At 41.4% G+C, this 17,372-nt stretch overlaps 3 protein-coding genes across 5 annotated transcripts; 2 read left to right on the forward strand and 1 right to left on the reverse strand.

Moving 5' to 3' along the window:
- Nucleotides 1-740: 740 nt before the first annotated feature.
- Nucleotides 741-5,054, reverse strand: si:ch73-335l21.2 (RING finger domain-containing protein). The gene is made up of 2 exons (XM_039609593.1): nucleotides 4,904-5,054; nucleotides 741-2,419 (listed from the first exon to the last, which is right to left on the reverse strand). Exon 2 carries the CDS (start codon nucleotides 2,340-2,342, stop codon nucleotides 1,695-1,697), a length of 648 nt encoding a protein of 215 aa, XP_039465527.1. The 5' UTR covers nucleotides 2,343-2,419; nucleotides 4,904-5,054; the 3' UTR covers nucleotides 741-1,694.
- A 2,626-nt stretch (nucleotides 5,055-7,680) lies between these two features.
- Nucleotides 7,681-9,097, forward strand: si:ch73-335l21.4 (E3 ubiquitin-protein ligase-like). 2 transcript variants are annotated; one of them, XM_031753163.2, is made up of 2 exons: nucleotides 7,681-8,207; nucleotides 8,711-9,097. In XM_031753163.2, the coding sequence occupies exons 1-2, from the start codon at nucleotides 7,757-7,759 to the stop codon at nucleotides 8,767-8,769; spliced, it is 510 nt and encodes a 169-aa protein (XP_031609023.1). In that variant the 5' UTR covers nucleotides 7,681-7,756; the 3' UTR covers nucleotides 8,770-9,097. The 2 variants fall into 2 exon arrangements, with proteins under 2 accessions (XP_031609023.1, XP_031609021.1); XM_031753161.2 differs by having other exon boundaries at nucleotides 7,697-8,207; nucleotides 8,708-9,097.
- Nucleotides 9,098-9,318: 221 nt separating this feature from the next.
- LOC116330726 lies at nucleotides 9,319-15,272 on the forward strand. 2 transcript variants are annotated; one of them, XM_031753144.2, is made up of 4 exons: nucleotides 9,319-9,507; nucleotides 9,630-9,697; nucleotides 11,571-11,789; nucleotides 14,704-15,272. In XM_031753144.2, exons 1-4 carry the CDS (start codon nucleotides 9,479-9,481, stop codon nucleotides 14,793-14,795), a joined length of 408 nt encoding a protein of 135 aa, XP_031609004.1. In that variant the 5' UTR covers nucleotides 9,319-9,478; the 3' UTR covers nucleotides 14,796-15,272. The 2 variants fall into 2 exon arrangements, with proteins under 2 accessions (XP_031609004.1, XP_031609003.1); XM_031753143.2 differs by having other exon boundaries at nucleotides 11,571-15,165.
- The last annotated feature ends 2,100 nt before the right edge of the window (nucleotides 15,273-17,372 follow it).

Consider the following 17,372-nt stretch of genomic DNA (forward strand, 5'->3'; position numbering starts at 1 on the left):
GATAGGAATGTTCTTTCTGACTCAGAATGTCATGACATCATTCATGAGAGACATCTTTGACATATTTTTTGGCAAATTAAAGGCCAACAACTCATTTATAATAGTTTAAATTCCCGCAATAATTTTTTGGAAAATACCTAAAATCACTTTTTGGTAATTGATCAGTTTTTTGACCCTCTGATTGGTTGCTGACCCACACCTGAGCCACAGATACCCTTGAAATGAACTGAAACCTGTACACTGGGTGACAAAAGGCACTAATGGGGCAAACTGAATGTTTAATAGGGTGTCAGTGTCAAACAGAAGAATACAGTGCATAGGGTGAGCATTTTATTAACATAGAGCATATTTCATGTTTCAATTGACCTAAAACAAGAAGCTAATAAATATCAGCACAATGTTTGCCTAGCCACAGGTTAAAAAGAAACTCATGTGTACTCGTGTTTTTATTCACTGCTAATCATCTTCTTTTGGCTATCGCGTCCTCTGTCCCACCAACCCTCTACATGACCTCCTTCAATACATCCTTTTCCATTCTTCCTCTTCTCCTCCAGCCTGGCAGCTCCAGCTCCATCCTCCTTTGTCCTCTGTCCACATGTCCAAACCATCTCAATCTTGCTTCTCTGATTTTGTTAACAGTCATAGTCCCTATATTTAAAATTTACTACTCTCACCTCAATACTCATTTCCTTCTAACCCCCTACCTCCTACCCCCACCCCACCCCACCCCTTGGTCTTCACACATCTTATTTCTCATCTTTATTTATAACTTAAGGGCACAAAATTGAGCTCCCTGTTTCCATCCTTCTACACCTTAGATGTTAATGATCCAATTCAAAGTCAGATTTATCGTGAAAAGGATTAACTACAAAATGGCAAGACATAAGGTTCACACACAAAAAAAAGTTTAACACACACACAAACACACCACAGAGAAATCCAGTAGGAATATAAAAACGTACTTAGCACTGTTAAATATCATTATTACAGCTAATGAAACATTTAATCTGGCTATTACAAATGTAATAATTACAACTCCACAAAACATAATACCAACATATTAAGCACAGAGAAATTACTATCACTTACCATGAAAATTGTTCTAAATATCCATAATGGGGCAGAAGTGTTCAGCAAACTACGTTTGCTGTAGTTTACATCACAGGTGAGAGAAATGAGTGCACACTGATGAAATACATACATGTGCGTTCACAAGTAGATTATTAAAGTTAGGCCACTTTCACTGATTTCCAAACATGTACACCCTGCACAAAGTAAAGGACTGAGGACCTCATTAATTTTATTCTTTGGCAGCAGAGTCAGCTGCTGCAAAATATTATAATCAAACATAATAAGTATGATGAGAACTATTAAAGAAACCTCAGGGTTTGTTTGTTTCCATATTAACCACTAGGGGGCACGCTTTATCAAGCTATCACTGATTAAAAATCTCTACTGAAGGCATTCAGTAAGGATACATTTAAGGAGTGAACTCTAGTGTAGTAGTTTGCATGTGACAGATCACCAGTTCGAGATCAGGAGGAGACACAAAGCTCTTTGGAGTTGTGTCAGGAAGAGTATCCACTGTAACACAAAAAAATATATCAAATCCCGTACGCAGAACTGTCTTCTGGAGCAACCCCTTGTGAAAAAACATGTTAATAGAAAAAGACTTGCAAACAGTTTCTGTAACTCTAAAATTTCCTGTTCAGGAAATGTGGCCCAAACACCACCCCGAACACACAGGTGATCACAAACAGCACCCAGAAGATCACAGCCAGGATCTGCACACAAAACAGCGTCTTCTTGCTCTGCTGTATGATTTCCTCTTCGCCCACCAGGCCAGGCGCTGTGCCATAAGGCGTGTCAGGGTGCATCTGCTGCACCCGCAGGCTGACGGTGGGTAAGATGATGAAGCGGGTGTCCCTGTTGCTGTTGCCCTCCATGGAGAGCACCACTCTCTGGGTGACTGTAGCCATCCGCGAGGTCACAGTCATGGGCAGGTGGAAGGCCACGGGGGGCAGCCTGGACAGGATGCGGGAGTTGCAGGGTAAGGTGAGGGCATCCCCGGTTTCCAGTGGGGTCAGATGGCGGCAGAGAGGGCAAGGAACAGCTTGTGGGCTGTGGGTGTCGGGGGGGCAGAGCTGGATCCTCTGGAGGCATTCGGTGCAAAAAACGTGGAGACACTCCAACATCCGGGGGCATTTGTTGTAGCGGTTGTACTCCTGGTAGCAGATGGGGCATTCCACATCCATGGGTTCCCCTGGACCGGAGCCACGGCTGGGCACGGAAGCAGCAGCGGGATCCCCCTGCTGGGGCACTGGGGCAACATGCCCTGACATGGTGTGGGAGTGGGTGGATGTAGAAGAACCGGCGAGAGGCAAGTCGGGGATGAGCTTTTAGCTAAAGATGTTTAACTCTGTAGAGAGAAAACAGGATCAACATAAACTTCATGTCGACTTTCTGTGAGAGAGAAACATCAGGATCTGCTCTCCCAAAGATGTTTTGTTTCTTTAACTTTCATGAACAGATTCCACGGCCCATGAGTCATAGCATTCATCCATTTAACCGCTCACACATCCAGCATCCACCATCCCCCTCACTTACTCACAATCACCTCTGCCCTAGAGTGCGTGCTAGATAGCACAGACACACACGCAGTCTGAGAAAATATACAAAATAGTCGGGAAAGGAAGTAATCAGTCACTCTGAGATTTCTCCTTTTTTAGTGGGTGGGTGTGTGTGTGTTTGTCAGAGCACGTCGTCTTTTCCCAGCTCAGGCTTGTTCCACTTCAGTCATTCAAAACAGCTGATTTAAAAAAAATTAAGAAAACATAAGAAATGTTGGTATCAGATTTACTGTATTTGGAGGCTCTTAGGGGAAGGCGTTTGGGTTGCTAACAGATTGCGTGTACTGTGCCAGAAGCCATTATTTATTTACTGAGTGATGTCATACTGAACTAGGACTAACTCAGGGTGATGTAAGACCCAGTGTTTTTGTTGGCTGGCTTTTACCTGCTTTCTTCTACCTTCTGAAAGTGTAATTTTAAATCAATTAAGTGGATCTCTAACACAAAGACTCTTTTCAAAAGGTGTGTTGAATTAACACAGCAGCCCGGCATTTTAACGCCGTGGTTGTGTTAGAGTCAAATAAAATGTTTACGGGAAGAAGACTTTTTGGGAAATGCCCTGCTTTGCTTTCCTGTCATAGATGTGAAGATTGATACCATTGTCTGCAATGAGAAGCTGCTGCCAGAAGTCAGATTTAGGTAAACTGTTATGTTCATTTCAACTGTTTCTGACTTTTGGATTCTACTACAGTAGCTTTGCATAATTTATATTTTAAATAAGGCTTTTTTTCTTATACTTAAGTATAGCCCCACTGTTCTTCCTCTGACTATAACAACCCATTTTCAGTGCCTCTCTCGTTAGGGCAGCTTTCTTCTGATTGGTTGTTTGTAATAAACAGAAGGTTTTAACAGCAGGTGAGTGGTGGCTTCAGATATAAAGATAACCCCTGTCTTTGACATCACACAGAGCCAAGAGTAGAATACATAATAATAAAGAATACAAGGCAGACACTGGTCATTTCTTTAAGGAGCTACCAAGAGTAGTTTTCCAGGCTTGTTTAAGGATTGTCCTCCACCGTGTTATACAGGTGGATGTAGAAAGTTGCTGATGTACCAGTAAATACAATTTAAATGTAAATTTTGTAATTTGGCATACTTCAGCCTTTCCTTTTCCTTTCCTTAAGAATGGCTTCTTGACAGTCAGCCTTCCACTGAGACCATTTCTGATGAGGCTTCAGTGAACAGTAGACGGATAAGATGAAGGGTCACATGCATCTCTCAGGTCTTGTGTCATGTCTTTGTGGGACTTTTTCCTATTTCTTCTTTTCAGAAATTATTCATCTGCTGTAGATAGTTTGTTTTAGGCCTGCTGCTTCTTCTTTTGCCCAGTTTCCTCACATTTTTTGAGGCCACACTGCACACCATGCTGAAATATGCAAAGCTTTGGGCTGATAGCCTTTGAGACTCACTTTGTTGGTAAAAACATACCATTTTATGTCTGTCAAACTATCTTTGGAATTTTCATAGATTTAACTAAATAAATGTATGTGACAGGTTGTATTAACAAAGTTCTTTCCTAAGTTTTCTGTTATGTTTGGACAAAAAAATCGTTCATCCCTCGAGTTAGGTACGTTTTAGGCTTGAGTGGTTCACAGGTGAATGTTAAGTGGTTAATACAAAACCACTTCTCTGGAAATGGTTAGGTATAAGGACTGGACTGAACATGACCCTTGGAAATTGTGGAGAACTACTGCTCAAGTCGACTTTAAAAATTACGAGAACTCTGGCTCCTTGGAATCAAAATGTAAAGCAATCATGGAACAGTCAAGACTTTCCCACAGCACTGTATATACCACAAAAACGATACAAGGAGATACACAATACATCCACTTCAAGGAATAAGACCCGTTTACAGTCTGTAACATTTGTTGTTGTCATTTGATCTGGGATTTATGAAAGGGATCAGTAGATTTGTGTAGCTTTACTGATGCTTTGCTTTTCTATATTTGTGTCTCACACGGGACAATGGCGAGGCAAGCCACACACACTCAGTGGGGGACTGTTGCTTAGCACACAGGGTCCCCTTTGTATCGGTCCATGGCAACCTGAAAGCCTTTCTTCAATAAGTCATCAGCACATTCATGCAATGAGAACAGAAAGTCGACTTTTAGAGCCAAACTAAGCATTTTAGTGAATGAAAGCGACCTGTGGAAGACAGCTATGCATACTTAAGTGAACTCTTTTCTAGGCCAGCGGACCTGCTGGGACTGAACACAGAGTAACTGGCAGTGCTCCATCATCACAAATGTAAAAGAGATCAGAGAGTCACTTACCCACTGCGCTCCGCTTCCCTCTCATCCAAGGACACTTTGTTTCCCACCTACAAGACCAGTGCCTTCTTCTTCACAGGCACACGCAGTTTCTCTCATGTTGGTACAGATCTGTTCTCATTACGGTGCACATTAACCGGGCGAGTTTATAATATCTGAGCTCAGCTGACTGGCAACCTTTTGTTTTCGCCTAGTCTCACCTGATTTTACCCGTCTGGTCCCCAGTGAGGCACCTGTGTGGCTTGCTGAGCAGTAATTAAACCCTCAGTGATGTAAAGGTAACCAGGACACAAAAGACAGAAAATGACAGATTGGTGTCTCTCGATCATGACTTGCACTACTCCGTTTGCGTATCATGTTATTATGCTTCCACACAGTCAGCATGTTGAGGTTTTAAAATAGAAAGTATGGCTTAGGCTGTAATTATTAAACATCCTTGCTTCTTGTGTGTGTGTGTGTGTGTGTGTGTGTGTGTGTGTGTGTGTATATATATATATATATAAACTGCAGAGTTGCACAGTTAATCTGTGCTCAGAGCAGGAAAGATGATCTCTGAAACTTAAAACAGGTCAATTATTAACAGGTGATCAGAAGTTGGGTCAGTAGCAGGACTGCTTGTCCCCCACTTGTGCTGCTTTTTTTTTGCTTTATATGGCTTATAGTATGGATTTTGGAGGGGTGTTTTATTACCTGCGACAGCAGTAACCAGAAACTGTTTCATTTGTCATATAGGCAGGTGACAGACTGAAGAAAGAATCAACATAGTGTGCTTCAGAAAGGTTCTGGGCCACCAGATCAGCTTCAAGTGTTGGGAATTCTACCAGAGGGATGAAACGCCATTTCCCTAAAAGATAATCCCTCATTTGAAGCTTCGATGATGGCGGGGGAGAGCAAATGGGTCAAAAATCTCTCACAATTGTTCAGCCAGGTTGAGATCTGGTGACTGTGAAGGCTGTTCATACGTTTTCAGACTCCTTGAATCATTCGGTGGCCACCTCTCCTGCTCTTCAAATGGAGAAACTGATCATCAGATCATAGAAGTTTCCTCACATACAGAGGAACTTTGGTATTGGTTTGGAAGGTGTATTGTTTTTACACCTTTGTAATTAATACAGCGACAAAAAAATATGAGATGCAGGCTCCATGCAAAGACCGTCACTGGTTTTTAAGTGACAGCTGATTCCTTTTTCTTTAGCATTACCAAGATCCTGCTGACCAGCTTAGAAACCTGCAACAGCTCAGGCTAGAAAAATTGTACGGAGATATGTATAAAATGTACAGTAAACAAACAAGCTGGTGAGTAAGATGACCAAAGGATGTTAAGCTGCATTATAGAGTCTGACAGCTGCTGGTAAGAATGACCTGCGGTAGCGCTCCTTCCTACACTGTGGGCGTAAAAGTCTACTGCTGAACGAGCTGCTCAGTGCTCGTACAGTCTCATGCAGGGGGTGGGAGATGTTGTCCATGATGGATGTTAGCTTAGACAACATCCTCTCCTCCCCAACCTGCTCGATGGACTTCAGTGGACAGTCCAGGACAGAGCTGGCCCTCCTGACCAGTTTGTTGAGTTTCCCCCTGTCCCTCTCAGCCATTCCACCACTCCAACAGACCACAGCATAGAAAATAACAGACACCACCACAGTGTCGTAAAATGTCCTTAGGAGTGTCCTGCTCACCACAGAGGATCTCAGCCATGGCAGGTGTATCTCATTTTGATCATGTTTACATGCCTAAATGCATCAAGTTGCTGCGATGCGACCAGCTGATTTGCATCAGTGAGCATCACTCCTGGTTAGGTTTGTTGACTTGAAACATTAGTCATAACATTTCAGTATGAGTTCTGTGTGCCTCTTATAATGACTGTGGTTAAACAGTTGGAAAGTGCTTCACATACATATACATCACAAAAAACCCAAACACTCTTTTTCTAAAAAAAAAAAAAAAAAAAAAAAAAAAGCTAAACTAAATACTTCACAGGATATGACCCCGTTTTCCTTTGAGTTTTAAGATTAAAGAGACCTAGTGCGTTACATAATTATACCCTGTACAGTAAGATCAATGCAGAGGGGAAAAGTGGGATGGCATAAAAAGAACAAAGAGAACAAAAGACTCACACGAGGAAACACACAAACGGAGAGAACAGGAGAGGTTCTGGGTTTGTGATTTTTGGCCGAGACTGTGGCGCAGCGGAAATCACCATGAAAGGAGTTAGGAGTTAGGGCTGGATTATCTGATAGGAGGAGTTTTGTTTGGGGGATTACTGTGGAGAGGGAAGAGCTGACGTCACCCACGCATATACACACATACACAACCTCAGTGTTTGTGAAGGTGAAGTGTGTGTTTGGTTAATGTAGTGTGTAGAGGCAGATAAGAAGGAAAAGCCTAATCTGATATGTGAAAGACATTTCTCTGATCTCTGAAGATAACTTCCTGGGGCTATTAGAAAAGTCCACACAGAGCTTGACTTGTTGTATCTTGCCCTCCTGCCTGTCATGTACTGCACAGTGATAGAGGAGTGTGTGAGAGATAAGGAGAGATTCAGGAATGAAAACAAACTCTGTGTGTTTAATGTGGATACACTGTGTAGATACACACTTGTTACTGTGTTACTGTAGCTGGGTGTGCGTGTTTGTAAGTTTTGGAATCACTTCTCAGGGCGTCATTGTCAGCTCAGTATCGTTACATCACGTGTGGAGCTTGTGACTCATCGGCCGTGTTTAGTTGGATCAGAAGGGCTGGTTTCCGGCAGAATGTCCAAGCCCCGCCTCTCTCGGTGCAGTTTGAATAAAGCTGAGAGTGAGTCGCTTTCTGATTCATTCAAACTTTAAGGACGAAACGCCAGCATCAGAAAACGACATGTGCGCAGAGGAACTCGAGTGCGGGGTTTGTTACCAGACCTACAACGCGGGTCGGCGGTGTCCCCGGGAGCTCCAGTGCAAGCACAGCTTCTGCGAGAGCTGCCTCTTGGCCCTGTCCCGTCCCCTGGGACCCGGAGAGGCGCATCTGGAGGCTGGCAGGTTGATCGTATGCCCGCTGTGCCGACACATCACATCCATCTCCGATCATGGGAAGATCCAAGCCGAGCTGAGGGTGGACGAGAGCGCACTGGAGCGGCTGACGGCTGCGGGACTCCTCAACGAGCCCGAGGTGGACGATCAGGTTCAAGGCGACGAGGAGGAAGCGACAGCTCCCGAGACTCCAGCCGAGGAGAGCGAGTCTTCCGAGGGCACAGGAGGCGGGAGACTCCGGCGGTCTTTGAAGAAAGTTTGGCAGGCGATAAGCGGCAAGGGCCAGCAGAGAAGAGAAGGTAAGAGAGACCCTGATTGTGGTTTATTATACTTTCACAGGTAGATTTGTGCTTGATTAAGTATCACTGAAACCAGGGAGGGTTCAGGCTGTAAGACTGTCAAAATATCATCTAAAAATCTTTAGTCTGTATCAATTTAGTGATTTTATTCTGAAATCTTAAGGAAAAAAGTTCACATGAATAATCCAACTGCTATAGGATCTAAAAGCAAAATAATAGCCTACTTTTTATTTGAAGTAAATGATTAGTGCTGTAAAGAGATGGAAACTTAGTCACATTATAGTTTGGTTTGATCACACTTTCTTCGGTACCTTTTGTAAGAACTGGCAGATGTATCTATTCAATAACAAAGTCCTTTGACTTTAGGGAGGTTTCCCTAAAAAAGATGATCTAAACCTCAGTGCAACAGTTACATCATCTTATTAGCTCCTGCAGTTCCCAGCACATCACACTGAATTAAGTTGTTCATTGTTTTCTAACGTGCTCTCTCTTTCTTTCAGAAGACTGTATGACCAGTGAAGACCTGAGGGCCCTCGCCATGATGTCCTGCCACATGTTTTGAGCAGCCCTTTATGGCCCCAGAGTAATGCAGTACAAGTGAAGAATCATCTTAAAATGGACTTGATGGCGATGGAGATGATGATAAAGCCATGTGGACACTGTGAATGTTTTGTTTCCTTGTTTCGCCGCCGTGTAGCTTTTGCCCTCAATGAGAGAGAAAATGTAGAAAACTGTGATGCCAAAGCAGCCTTTTTCAGGCCCACTTATGTACAGATGCAACTGTTTTGATATTTATTGTTTGTTTTTTTTTTGTGTGTGTGTGTGTGTGTGTGTGTTTTCAAGAAAGTATTTAATATTTAAAAAAAATAAACATATTTTTTAAAAACTCAGTTTGAAGCTTTCTGTGGATTTTTAGTGATTAGCCTTTTGATTAAAAAAAAGTTTGAATTTATTATTGTCATAATTAAAAGCTGATAAGTAAATTAGAGGTGAAATGTACGGCCTTTCAAAAGAAAAAGGAGTGTAGATAAAAAAGGAAAATTAATGTTTTACATAAAATTTGCTGAAGTCAGGAAAAAAAACAAATAGCCCTTTGCTCATAGCTCCAGGAAGTTGGTCACCTGAGGCCAGGTGAACTGTATTGCCTCCAATCAGGCTGACAAGCACCAGCAGAGCTGCAAGGTCCCTACATGGTTCAAGTAAAAGATACCGACTAACGGCGCTGCTGAAGCTTTTACCAGTCGTATAAACCTGGATAAAAGTTGCTGATCATGTTCAGCAACTTTGCTCCTCACCCGAGGTAAACGGCACAGTATTTAGTGGGAATTTTTTGTACATGCAGATACAACATCTGAAAAGCAATTGTGATGACAGTTCAGTTCTGTTGAAACTGCGGGTTTGGGTGTATTTTTATCTCTCCAGACTCCTTGTGTTTGTGCCGATCTGTGCAGCCATCGTGCTGTTTATTGTGTGCCCAGATTCTGCGAGAGGTGAGCCCAAGCATGCTCAACCTAATGGCTGTTGTGGGGGTGTTGCTGTGCACGTGTTAGCTGGAGAGTCATAGTATTTATTTCAACAAAGCTGATGGTGTTAATGATGGCAGAACTCACTTTTATCAGGCATGTCAGGGATGTCACAAACAGTTTCCAGGTCATTTAGATAAGGATCTTATTTTAATAAGATCAATTTCATTCCATTTTTTTATTTATTTATAAAGTATCAAATCACAACAACCGTCCCCTCAAGTCACTTTAAATTGTAAAGGTAAAACTCCTGCAATAATAGAGAGAAAACCCCAACAATCATCAGATTGTTGGGGTTTTCAGGCGGGGGGGGCGGCAGCCATCTGCCGCGAGGGAAGAAAAACATTTCATCTTCAGCAACAGTAATCTTGTATCATATAAGGGAAGATGATGAAATAACAATGTTACAGTCAGGGATCCGTTTTTAATCTAAGATGCCAGAGAGTTTTGCATGACTCACAAGTCACAGGACCATGGTGCAGGCTGCCAAGTTCATCCACTTTCTGAAACTGTTTGAGCGCCCTCTAAAGGCTAACTTTCTTCTGATTTGATTCCTCTTGCAAACAGAAGGATTGAATAGCAGATGAATGCATAGCAGCAGATGATCTCACTGACACAAACTCTATAAATGCCAAACAATATCCTGATTTAATTTGAATCTGTGCATTTAGTTAATGTTTATTTATTAAATATAGTGGCGCAAACATGATTCATTTAATAATTATGAAAAAACATTTGCAGTAACAAGATTGTTTAGCTTCCCATCTTTAATTCTGCGGTGTTGTGTTCAGTGTTTCAGTTATGTTGTGTTTAGATTGTTCTTCTTGTGGATGTTTGACTTGGTTTCCAGAGCAAAGATTTTAACAGGTCACTGTGACTTAGACTCCTGTAGAAAATAATAACTTGCTGTAAGTGTCGTAGTTAAGATGTCAGTTAAATCATATTGGTTCTATATAAAACTAAGGCTATATCAAATGTATTCAGTTTAATATCCTGTGAAGCTCTCATTTTTGGTACACGGGGTGAAAGGTTTGCTTACCTTTTTTTACATTTTTAAATATAAGTAAACAAACGAAAGAAAAAAAAAACTATGCCAAAGAGATGAGACGCTGCTAAACTGGCACAAAAGATAAGAGAAGATCTGACATCAGTAATACATTTGGACAATATCCTGCACTTGCATGGTGGTTCATAAAACAACTAATATATGAATATAATCCATGTCCTTCAATCCAAAGATGTGCCAATTGCCCATGTCATCTATTTAAATCCAAATTATAATCAACTCTCAGATGTTCCCATATGTTCACTGATACAGTGGCCAAGCTTTTCCATATTCACAACCTCTGAGATTTCCACATAGAAATGTAGTGAGGATCCTTGCCAATCCACTTCACCATGGCTTTCCTTGCTAGCATTAAAAGAGAGGATAGGATATCATCAGCATACAATAAAACTTTATGTTGTTTCGTACCATTTGTAATTCCTTGAATATCTGGGTGTTTGCCTGATTGCCAATGCTAAGAGCTCTATAGCAAGAGCAAAAGAAAAGACAGTGGCTACTTATAAGTCTACTTATCAAATTTTAACAGTGTAATGAGAGGGAAAAAGCCTGAAACTGAGAATCTAAAGCAGCTTGAAACCCAAGCTTCCAAAGAGATTACTTGTAGATACAATGTCCTCATTATGTGAAACTTTGGCAATCATAGGTCATCGGACCTCTTTCAAAGAGACATAACACAGGCTTTAAACCTGCTAGAATTATCAGTCATCCAATTGCCAGGCTATATGATATGTAAAATAGTTTAGTTTATAATTTGCTATCTGTTTTCACTTTCAGCCAGTTACACAGCAACTCAGAAGCAAAATGGAGCGACGTACAATGCCTGGAGACAACTTTACACTCCGTATAGCCAACATCGTCCCGCCTCTACTGGTCTGCTGTCAACAGAAACTGGACTTCACACTGGAACTGATGATGAAACTGAGACGGGTGGAAATTATAGAAGGACTACGTCAATCATTGATCTGCAATCAAAACCTTTACAGATTACACAAGGTATTTACAATGACGGTCAAAACAGCCCAGAAAGAAGGCAGTCTCGAGTGAGAATAATAAAAGTGCAGAGAGGCCATAGAACAGATGGAGCGAGGCCAGCAAGCAGCTTTTTAACTAGCAGATCCTCTCCCCAGCACCGAGGACAAAGCGCAGAGAGATGGAGGTCCAGAGAGAATGACCCTGCTCTCGCTCAGAAAGAAGCCCCAATTGGAAATTTTCATAATTCCCACTCAATGATCATTAGAAAACCACCTCCAGAAAAAGCTGGCAGTCACCAAAGCTTGTTTTTTTCAAAAATTTGGGACCAGAAATATATTCCAAAACCTTACAGCAGAGGACAAGTTGCAAAGACTGATTCTTCGAGGATGGATGAAGATAAATCTTCTGGAAACCCATTTTATTTTTCTCTTTCTTCATCCCAGACGAGTGGTTATTGGGAAACTCCAAGGGGGCGTTACAGTGACCATAAAGAGACAAATGAATCTCCTGCAGTTGGGGCACAGAGTACATGGAGTGGGAGTCAATCAAGCAATTTTCTCAGCTCTACAAGTCATCTGGCTCCTCATGCAACATCAATCAGCAATGGCTCAAACACCCCCGTTATTAAAACAAACCCAAGCGCAGAAAAACTGACATCATCCATCACAGATTCCCCCCATGGGCGAGACTCAATGAGCAACGGTCAAACACAAAGACACAAAAAGATGCAAGCGTATCTTTTCAAGGGCCCTGAGACCTCAGTTAATAGAGTTGTGGGAGATGGACGAGAGGCTTTAAGTGGACTAAGCAATGCTGTCATTACGTCAGATAATCAAAGGCCCTCTGATGTACCAGCTGCCAGCAGATTTGGATCCAGGTATTATAACACAAAAGATACAACCAAGCAAATTACTTCCAATCTGCCATATCATCACACTAGTGCGGCTCAGAATGATGAACAGATGCACAAAGATTTAAAAAGACCCATCTCCAGCTTACTTCTTCCTCCTCACATCACAAAACAATCTTCCAATCTCCATCTTGCTCCAGTAAAAACGAAGAATATGGCAAGTTTTTCCCCTTCACCTCACATTTATTCCACACATGGGTATGTCACTAGAAGTGAGGAACCTCTTTCAGTCAGCAAAGTCAATACAACTACAAGGGATTTGTTACAAATCCAAAAACCAGGAGGGGACACAAAAAGTATCTTTGGCTTCAAAGAGTTTAGAAATCCTGTGTGGCAAGCTGTAAAGAAGCCGCCCGCTCTCACCTTTAAAGAACAGCCCAACTCCAAACAGTACAGCTTTGATAACATGAAGCATTATAAGTTTAAAATGTCAAACTTTTACCTCGCTCTGCTCCCGAGGTACAGTTTTGGCCAAAGAGGAGGATCTGCTACTACTACAACACCACCGGTAAAGTTGGAGAAAAACCCCGTAGTTTATTCTTCACCTTCACCCAGCACCTTAATCCCAGTCACAACACCCACACTGTTTTTATCAGGGTTTATGCAAGTACTGACGCCTAAAAGTGACCCTGGTGTGGACAGAAACCTCAACTACAGACAATTCAGAACCTACAAAATAACAAAAGCTCCAAAAAGATCCGACTCTCGACCACTCGAGGGAGCCAAACCTTCAGTTCAAGGACCGGACAAATCTGCCAGACTCCAGCAGGATCTTGATGGTATTAAAGTCGGAAGTCGACAGACCTCAGAACCAAGAAGCTTCAGAATTTCCAATCAAACTGAGCCAGGCAGCAGCAATACATCAACACGGACTCCAAAGGAGTTGAGCAGTGTTGACCTTAAACCACATTTAAAGACAGCAGAGGATTCTGTATCAGTCTTACCTGATAAAAACAGCAGCAGACCCTACACTTTCCGGAGATTCAAGTCCTTAAAAAACACAGCCGCACAGGCTCGCAACAAAATATGGTGGCAATTCCCGATGCAAGATCCAGCATCAGCATCTTACATAGTCTCCTCGGCTTATTTGAGGTCAGCGGGACGCCTCACATTTGCATCAAAGCAAACATCAGAGCTAAGGACACCCAACCAAAGCAAACCTGCTGAGATGAAGGCAACCCTGCTCCACACCTCCACCAGCCGCTCCGTGAGAGCCAAACACGTGAAGGCAAGACACAGAAACGGCAAAAAGCTTGGTGATTCGACATTCACCAATCACACTGTGGCCATAGTCAGGCTGCCCAAGCGCCCCGCCGAAGTTAAAGCTGTCACTTACACCGATGTTCTTGGAAGTGCTTCGTTCAGTGGGGTCATGGAAACAACAGAATCGCCAGAGACGCCAACCGATATGGATAATTTTCCAAACGTGACCGTTCCGACCGAGCAACAGAAAGCGATGAACCGTTCGAGTTTAAACTCTGATGATGAGTACAGTGGAAAAAACATGATCAAGAGCTCTGAGGAAAATACTGAAGATGAGATAGGGGATTTCAGCAGTGCAGAGAAAAACAAGGGGGATAAAAGCAAAAAAGCTGATCATGACCGAAAAAAAACAGATTTCTTTCCAGATAATGAGGAAAGCGGAAATGGTGGCTCTGAAGTTTTATCAAGTTTAGTAGGAAGTCAGGCATTTACAAAAGATTTGCAAGAGTTGGAGTACCTACGAATTTCTACTGAAAATGTTTCCTTTAAGTCAGTGAACCTGCCTCACCCAAATAACAAAACAATAAAAATGCTGGAACAGCTCCAATAAAAGCTGGAAAAGTACACATGACTGTGTTTCTGTGCCAACAAACATTTCTAAACAACATGACTGAGCTGATGGATATACTATTACAAGGGCTGAGCTATAAATGGCTGATTAAACAGTGTTTACATTCAAGGGTACTTTTGTTAGTGAAGTTTATAGCTCCTGATATCGGCTTTAAACAGTGACAGTCTGTTTCCTTTTGTTTACATTCTTAGCGCCTGCTGAAGATTTAAACTGGATTTATGCGTGCAACGGGCTGATCGGCCTTCTCACCTTGGAAATTGAGCAAAAAGAGCCAATTTTCTAAAATGTGCAGATGTTTAAATGCCAGATTTGTGAAGAGCAGCTGTGTAAATCCTAATGTCTGCTGGCAGAAAGAGCATCGTTGAGATGAGCAGTTCTGTTTCTTGTCTGTATATCTGCTGTGATGCTCCTCTATATGTGCTGCACCATTCCATCTCTGCTCATAGTCCTTAGTCCTCCATGAATTTTCTTTCTGATCATTAGTTTTTCAGGAAGTTGTTTGTAACTCTGTTTCTTGAAATAAGAACATGGGCTGTTGTATATGTATTAAAAAAATATTACTATACAAATTAAAAGGCTTATAATTTACTGTGTTTTGTTATAATTGACTTTGTTTTATGTTATAAGTGCCCAGCAACAAAGATAACTGGACAGTGATCTGTAGAGGTTTAAGGATAAACACTATAAATACCTCTAATATTAATGTAACTGTAATAGTAGATGTAATATTAGGACAATAAAAAATACCCTTATTTAGCTTAAAAAATGTGAAATATGCACCGTCATTGCAACCAGAAACTGTCTTCCCTCTGAAAACACCTCAGTGTTTAATTACATAAAGGGTCTCTGTAGTTTGGTGAAATTATGAGAGCTAATTAGAATATTTCAAAGATCTGTCCTCACCTTTTCATGTAGTGGGGTGGTGGTATTGAGCATCCTGGTCATTATTATAATTAGGCTAGCATGTCCAATACTTTAAAAGCCTGGGACTTTACTAAAGTTGCAAAAGGCACAAGGCCTAGGAAACATGAAAGATTAAGTAGCCTTTATAGTTGAAGCTAACAAAGTACTCTTTGTTTCTAAACATGACCAATTAGCTTTTGTTCCTAGGCTAAGTGCCAGCTAACAAAGTAGGTTTTGTGGCTAAACCTGACTTGTAGGCTCAAAGACTAATGTGTAAGGTTTTCCCACACACACCCACTTTGTTAGCTTTAGGAACAAGAACCGCTTAGCCTAAGAACAAAAGCTAATGGATCAGGTTTAGCTAACAAAAGCTCAATTTGACCGATTAGTCTTTAACCTAAAACCAGTTAGCTTTGATATTTAATGCTAACAAAGCAAGTTTAAGTATAAAGCTAGAAATACTTTTTGACTTAAAATGTTCTAAATAGTATTTTAGCTCCTCCAGCAAAGGATGGATGAGCTCATCCCATAGCCCTAAGAATCGCTGCTGCAAATAATGATCACCTAATGGATCAGGCTCACGTTTGTCTTTTGCAGCAACTTTTGTTTTTTCCACTGCATAACCTTCATGCACACTACTTAGAACTTCACCAGAGTTCTGGCTCCTGATGTACTGAAAAACATATTCAGTTCAAACCATTCAGCCTAAGTCTAACAAAAGACTCTTGATGATGATACATTTTACACAAAATGATGAAGAAATACCAAATGATGGGGTAGTTTGAAATATTGCATTGCTATACATGTTGCATACCACTTGGATCCTGCAGCGGGGGGCATAATTTTCCCAAGGGGACTGTTGTGGATGACCCAACCAATAAGCTAAACTTCTGCTCAATATGATTTTAATCTCTGTATTATAAACAGTTACTGATAACAGTAATTACTACAATCAGGCCCTAATGGTGGCTCTGTGGGAAAGCGCATTGCCCACCCCAGTTAAATGTTCTTGATCATAGATGGAGGGATCCTATTGGTTGGCCCCCACATCAGGAAGCTGTGGTTTGGGCCTTCCTATTACTGTTATGCTAACATCAGTAATATGATCAGTGAAATTACATATTTTCATGCTTTTTATGGCCATGGTTACCACTGACCATGCACTCATAATCCTCCTGAACTCAAACACATTCATTTAGAGTTGAATGAGATTCATTTGTCCTGAATATGAATGTTTGTGAGCCTCCCTGACTTCTCAGTGGATTGTAATTTTCACTAGCTTGTCCAATACAGCAAGCCAAGAAAAGACAAGAAAACTTATCACTTTCTTTGTGTACTTCACACATTACCAATAACCTGTGAATTGTGATGGCATGTGACCCATTACATTTCTGCCTGGTTACTAAAGCTAATAAAGCCATCTTTGTGCCGACAGTTAAACTGATAGGTGTAATGCATGAGGTGCAGGAGTTTAGGACTCACCCAGATCCCACTGGATTGCAGTATGCTGATGTTACAATATTTATTATCCACATTATGAATGATGCCAAAAGTACGCCGCTTGCTCTAGTTTAAATAATAAAGAAAAAAAATAGTCTGTTCAGAAAAGCTCTGTAGTCTGTTCCTGGTATTACTGATGTATAATTTCCTGTCTAAATTTAAATGAACTGAATGGCTTTAACATATTTTCCTAATGCTGCATCAGCTTTCCTGCATTTCTGTTCTTTGTTTCAGTTGTTTAAACCAGTAATTTGCAATGACTAGCAGAGTGCTTTACTGGAATTCTGGATGATCTGGAAAACTCAGCGTGCTGGGAATGTATGATAACGCAGCCTTTTCAATGAATTACTCGAGCTCTGACCGAGAAGACGTGAAATGTGGCTTTTTGAGTGTTGGCTTTGAGTCGTTTGGCAAATGATTTGCATTCTATAATGTCAAATAGAAAGAGGGAAAACAG

This window comes from Oreochromis aureus, linkage group 3, assembly GCF_013358895.1.
Source record: "Oreochromis aureus strain Israel breed Guangdong linkage group 3, ZZ_aureus, whole genome shotgun sequence".
NCBI classification, from domain to species: Eukaryota; Metazoa; Chordata; class Actinopteri; order Cichliformes; family Cichlidae; genus Oreochromis; species Oreochromis aureus.

Coding starts and splice junctions, on each gene's coding strand:
- si:ch73-335l21.2 (XM_039609593.1), bottom strand. CDS start 2,342: ATGTCAGGGCATGTTGCCCCAGTGCCCCAGCAGGGGGATCCCGCTGCT.
- LOC116330726 (XM_031753143.2), top strand. CDS start 9,479: ATGTTCAGCAACTTTGCTCCTCACCCGAG. Junction 9,508..9,629: donor AACTTTGCTCCTCACCCGAG/GTAAACGGCACA, acceptor TTATCTCTCCAG/ACTCCTTGTGTTTGTGCCGA. Junction 9,698..11,570: donor GTGCCCAGATTCTGCGAGAG/GTGAGCCCAAGC, acceptor TTTCACTTTCAG/CCAGTTACACAGCAACTCAG.
- si:ch73-335l21.4 (XM_031753161.2), top strand. CDS start 7,757: ATGTGCGCAGAGGAACTCGAGTGCGGGGTTTGTTACCAGACCTACAAC. Junction 8,208..8,707: donor GGGCCAGCAGAGAAGAGAAG/GTAAGAGAGACC, acceptor TCTTTCTTTCAG/AAGACTGTATGACCAGTGAA.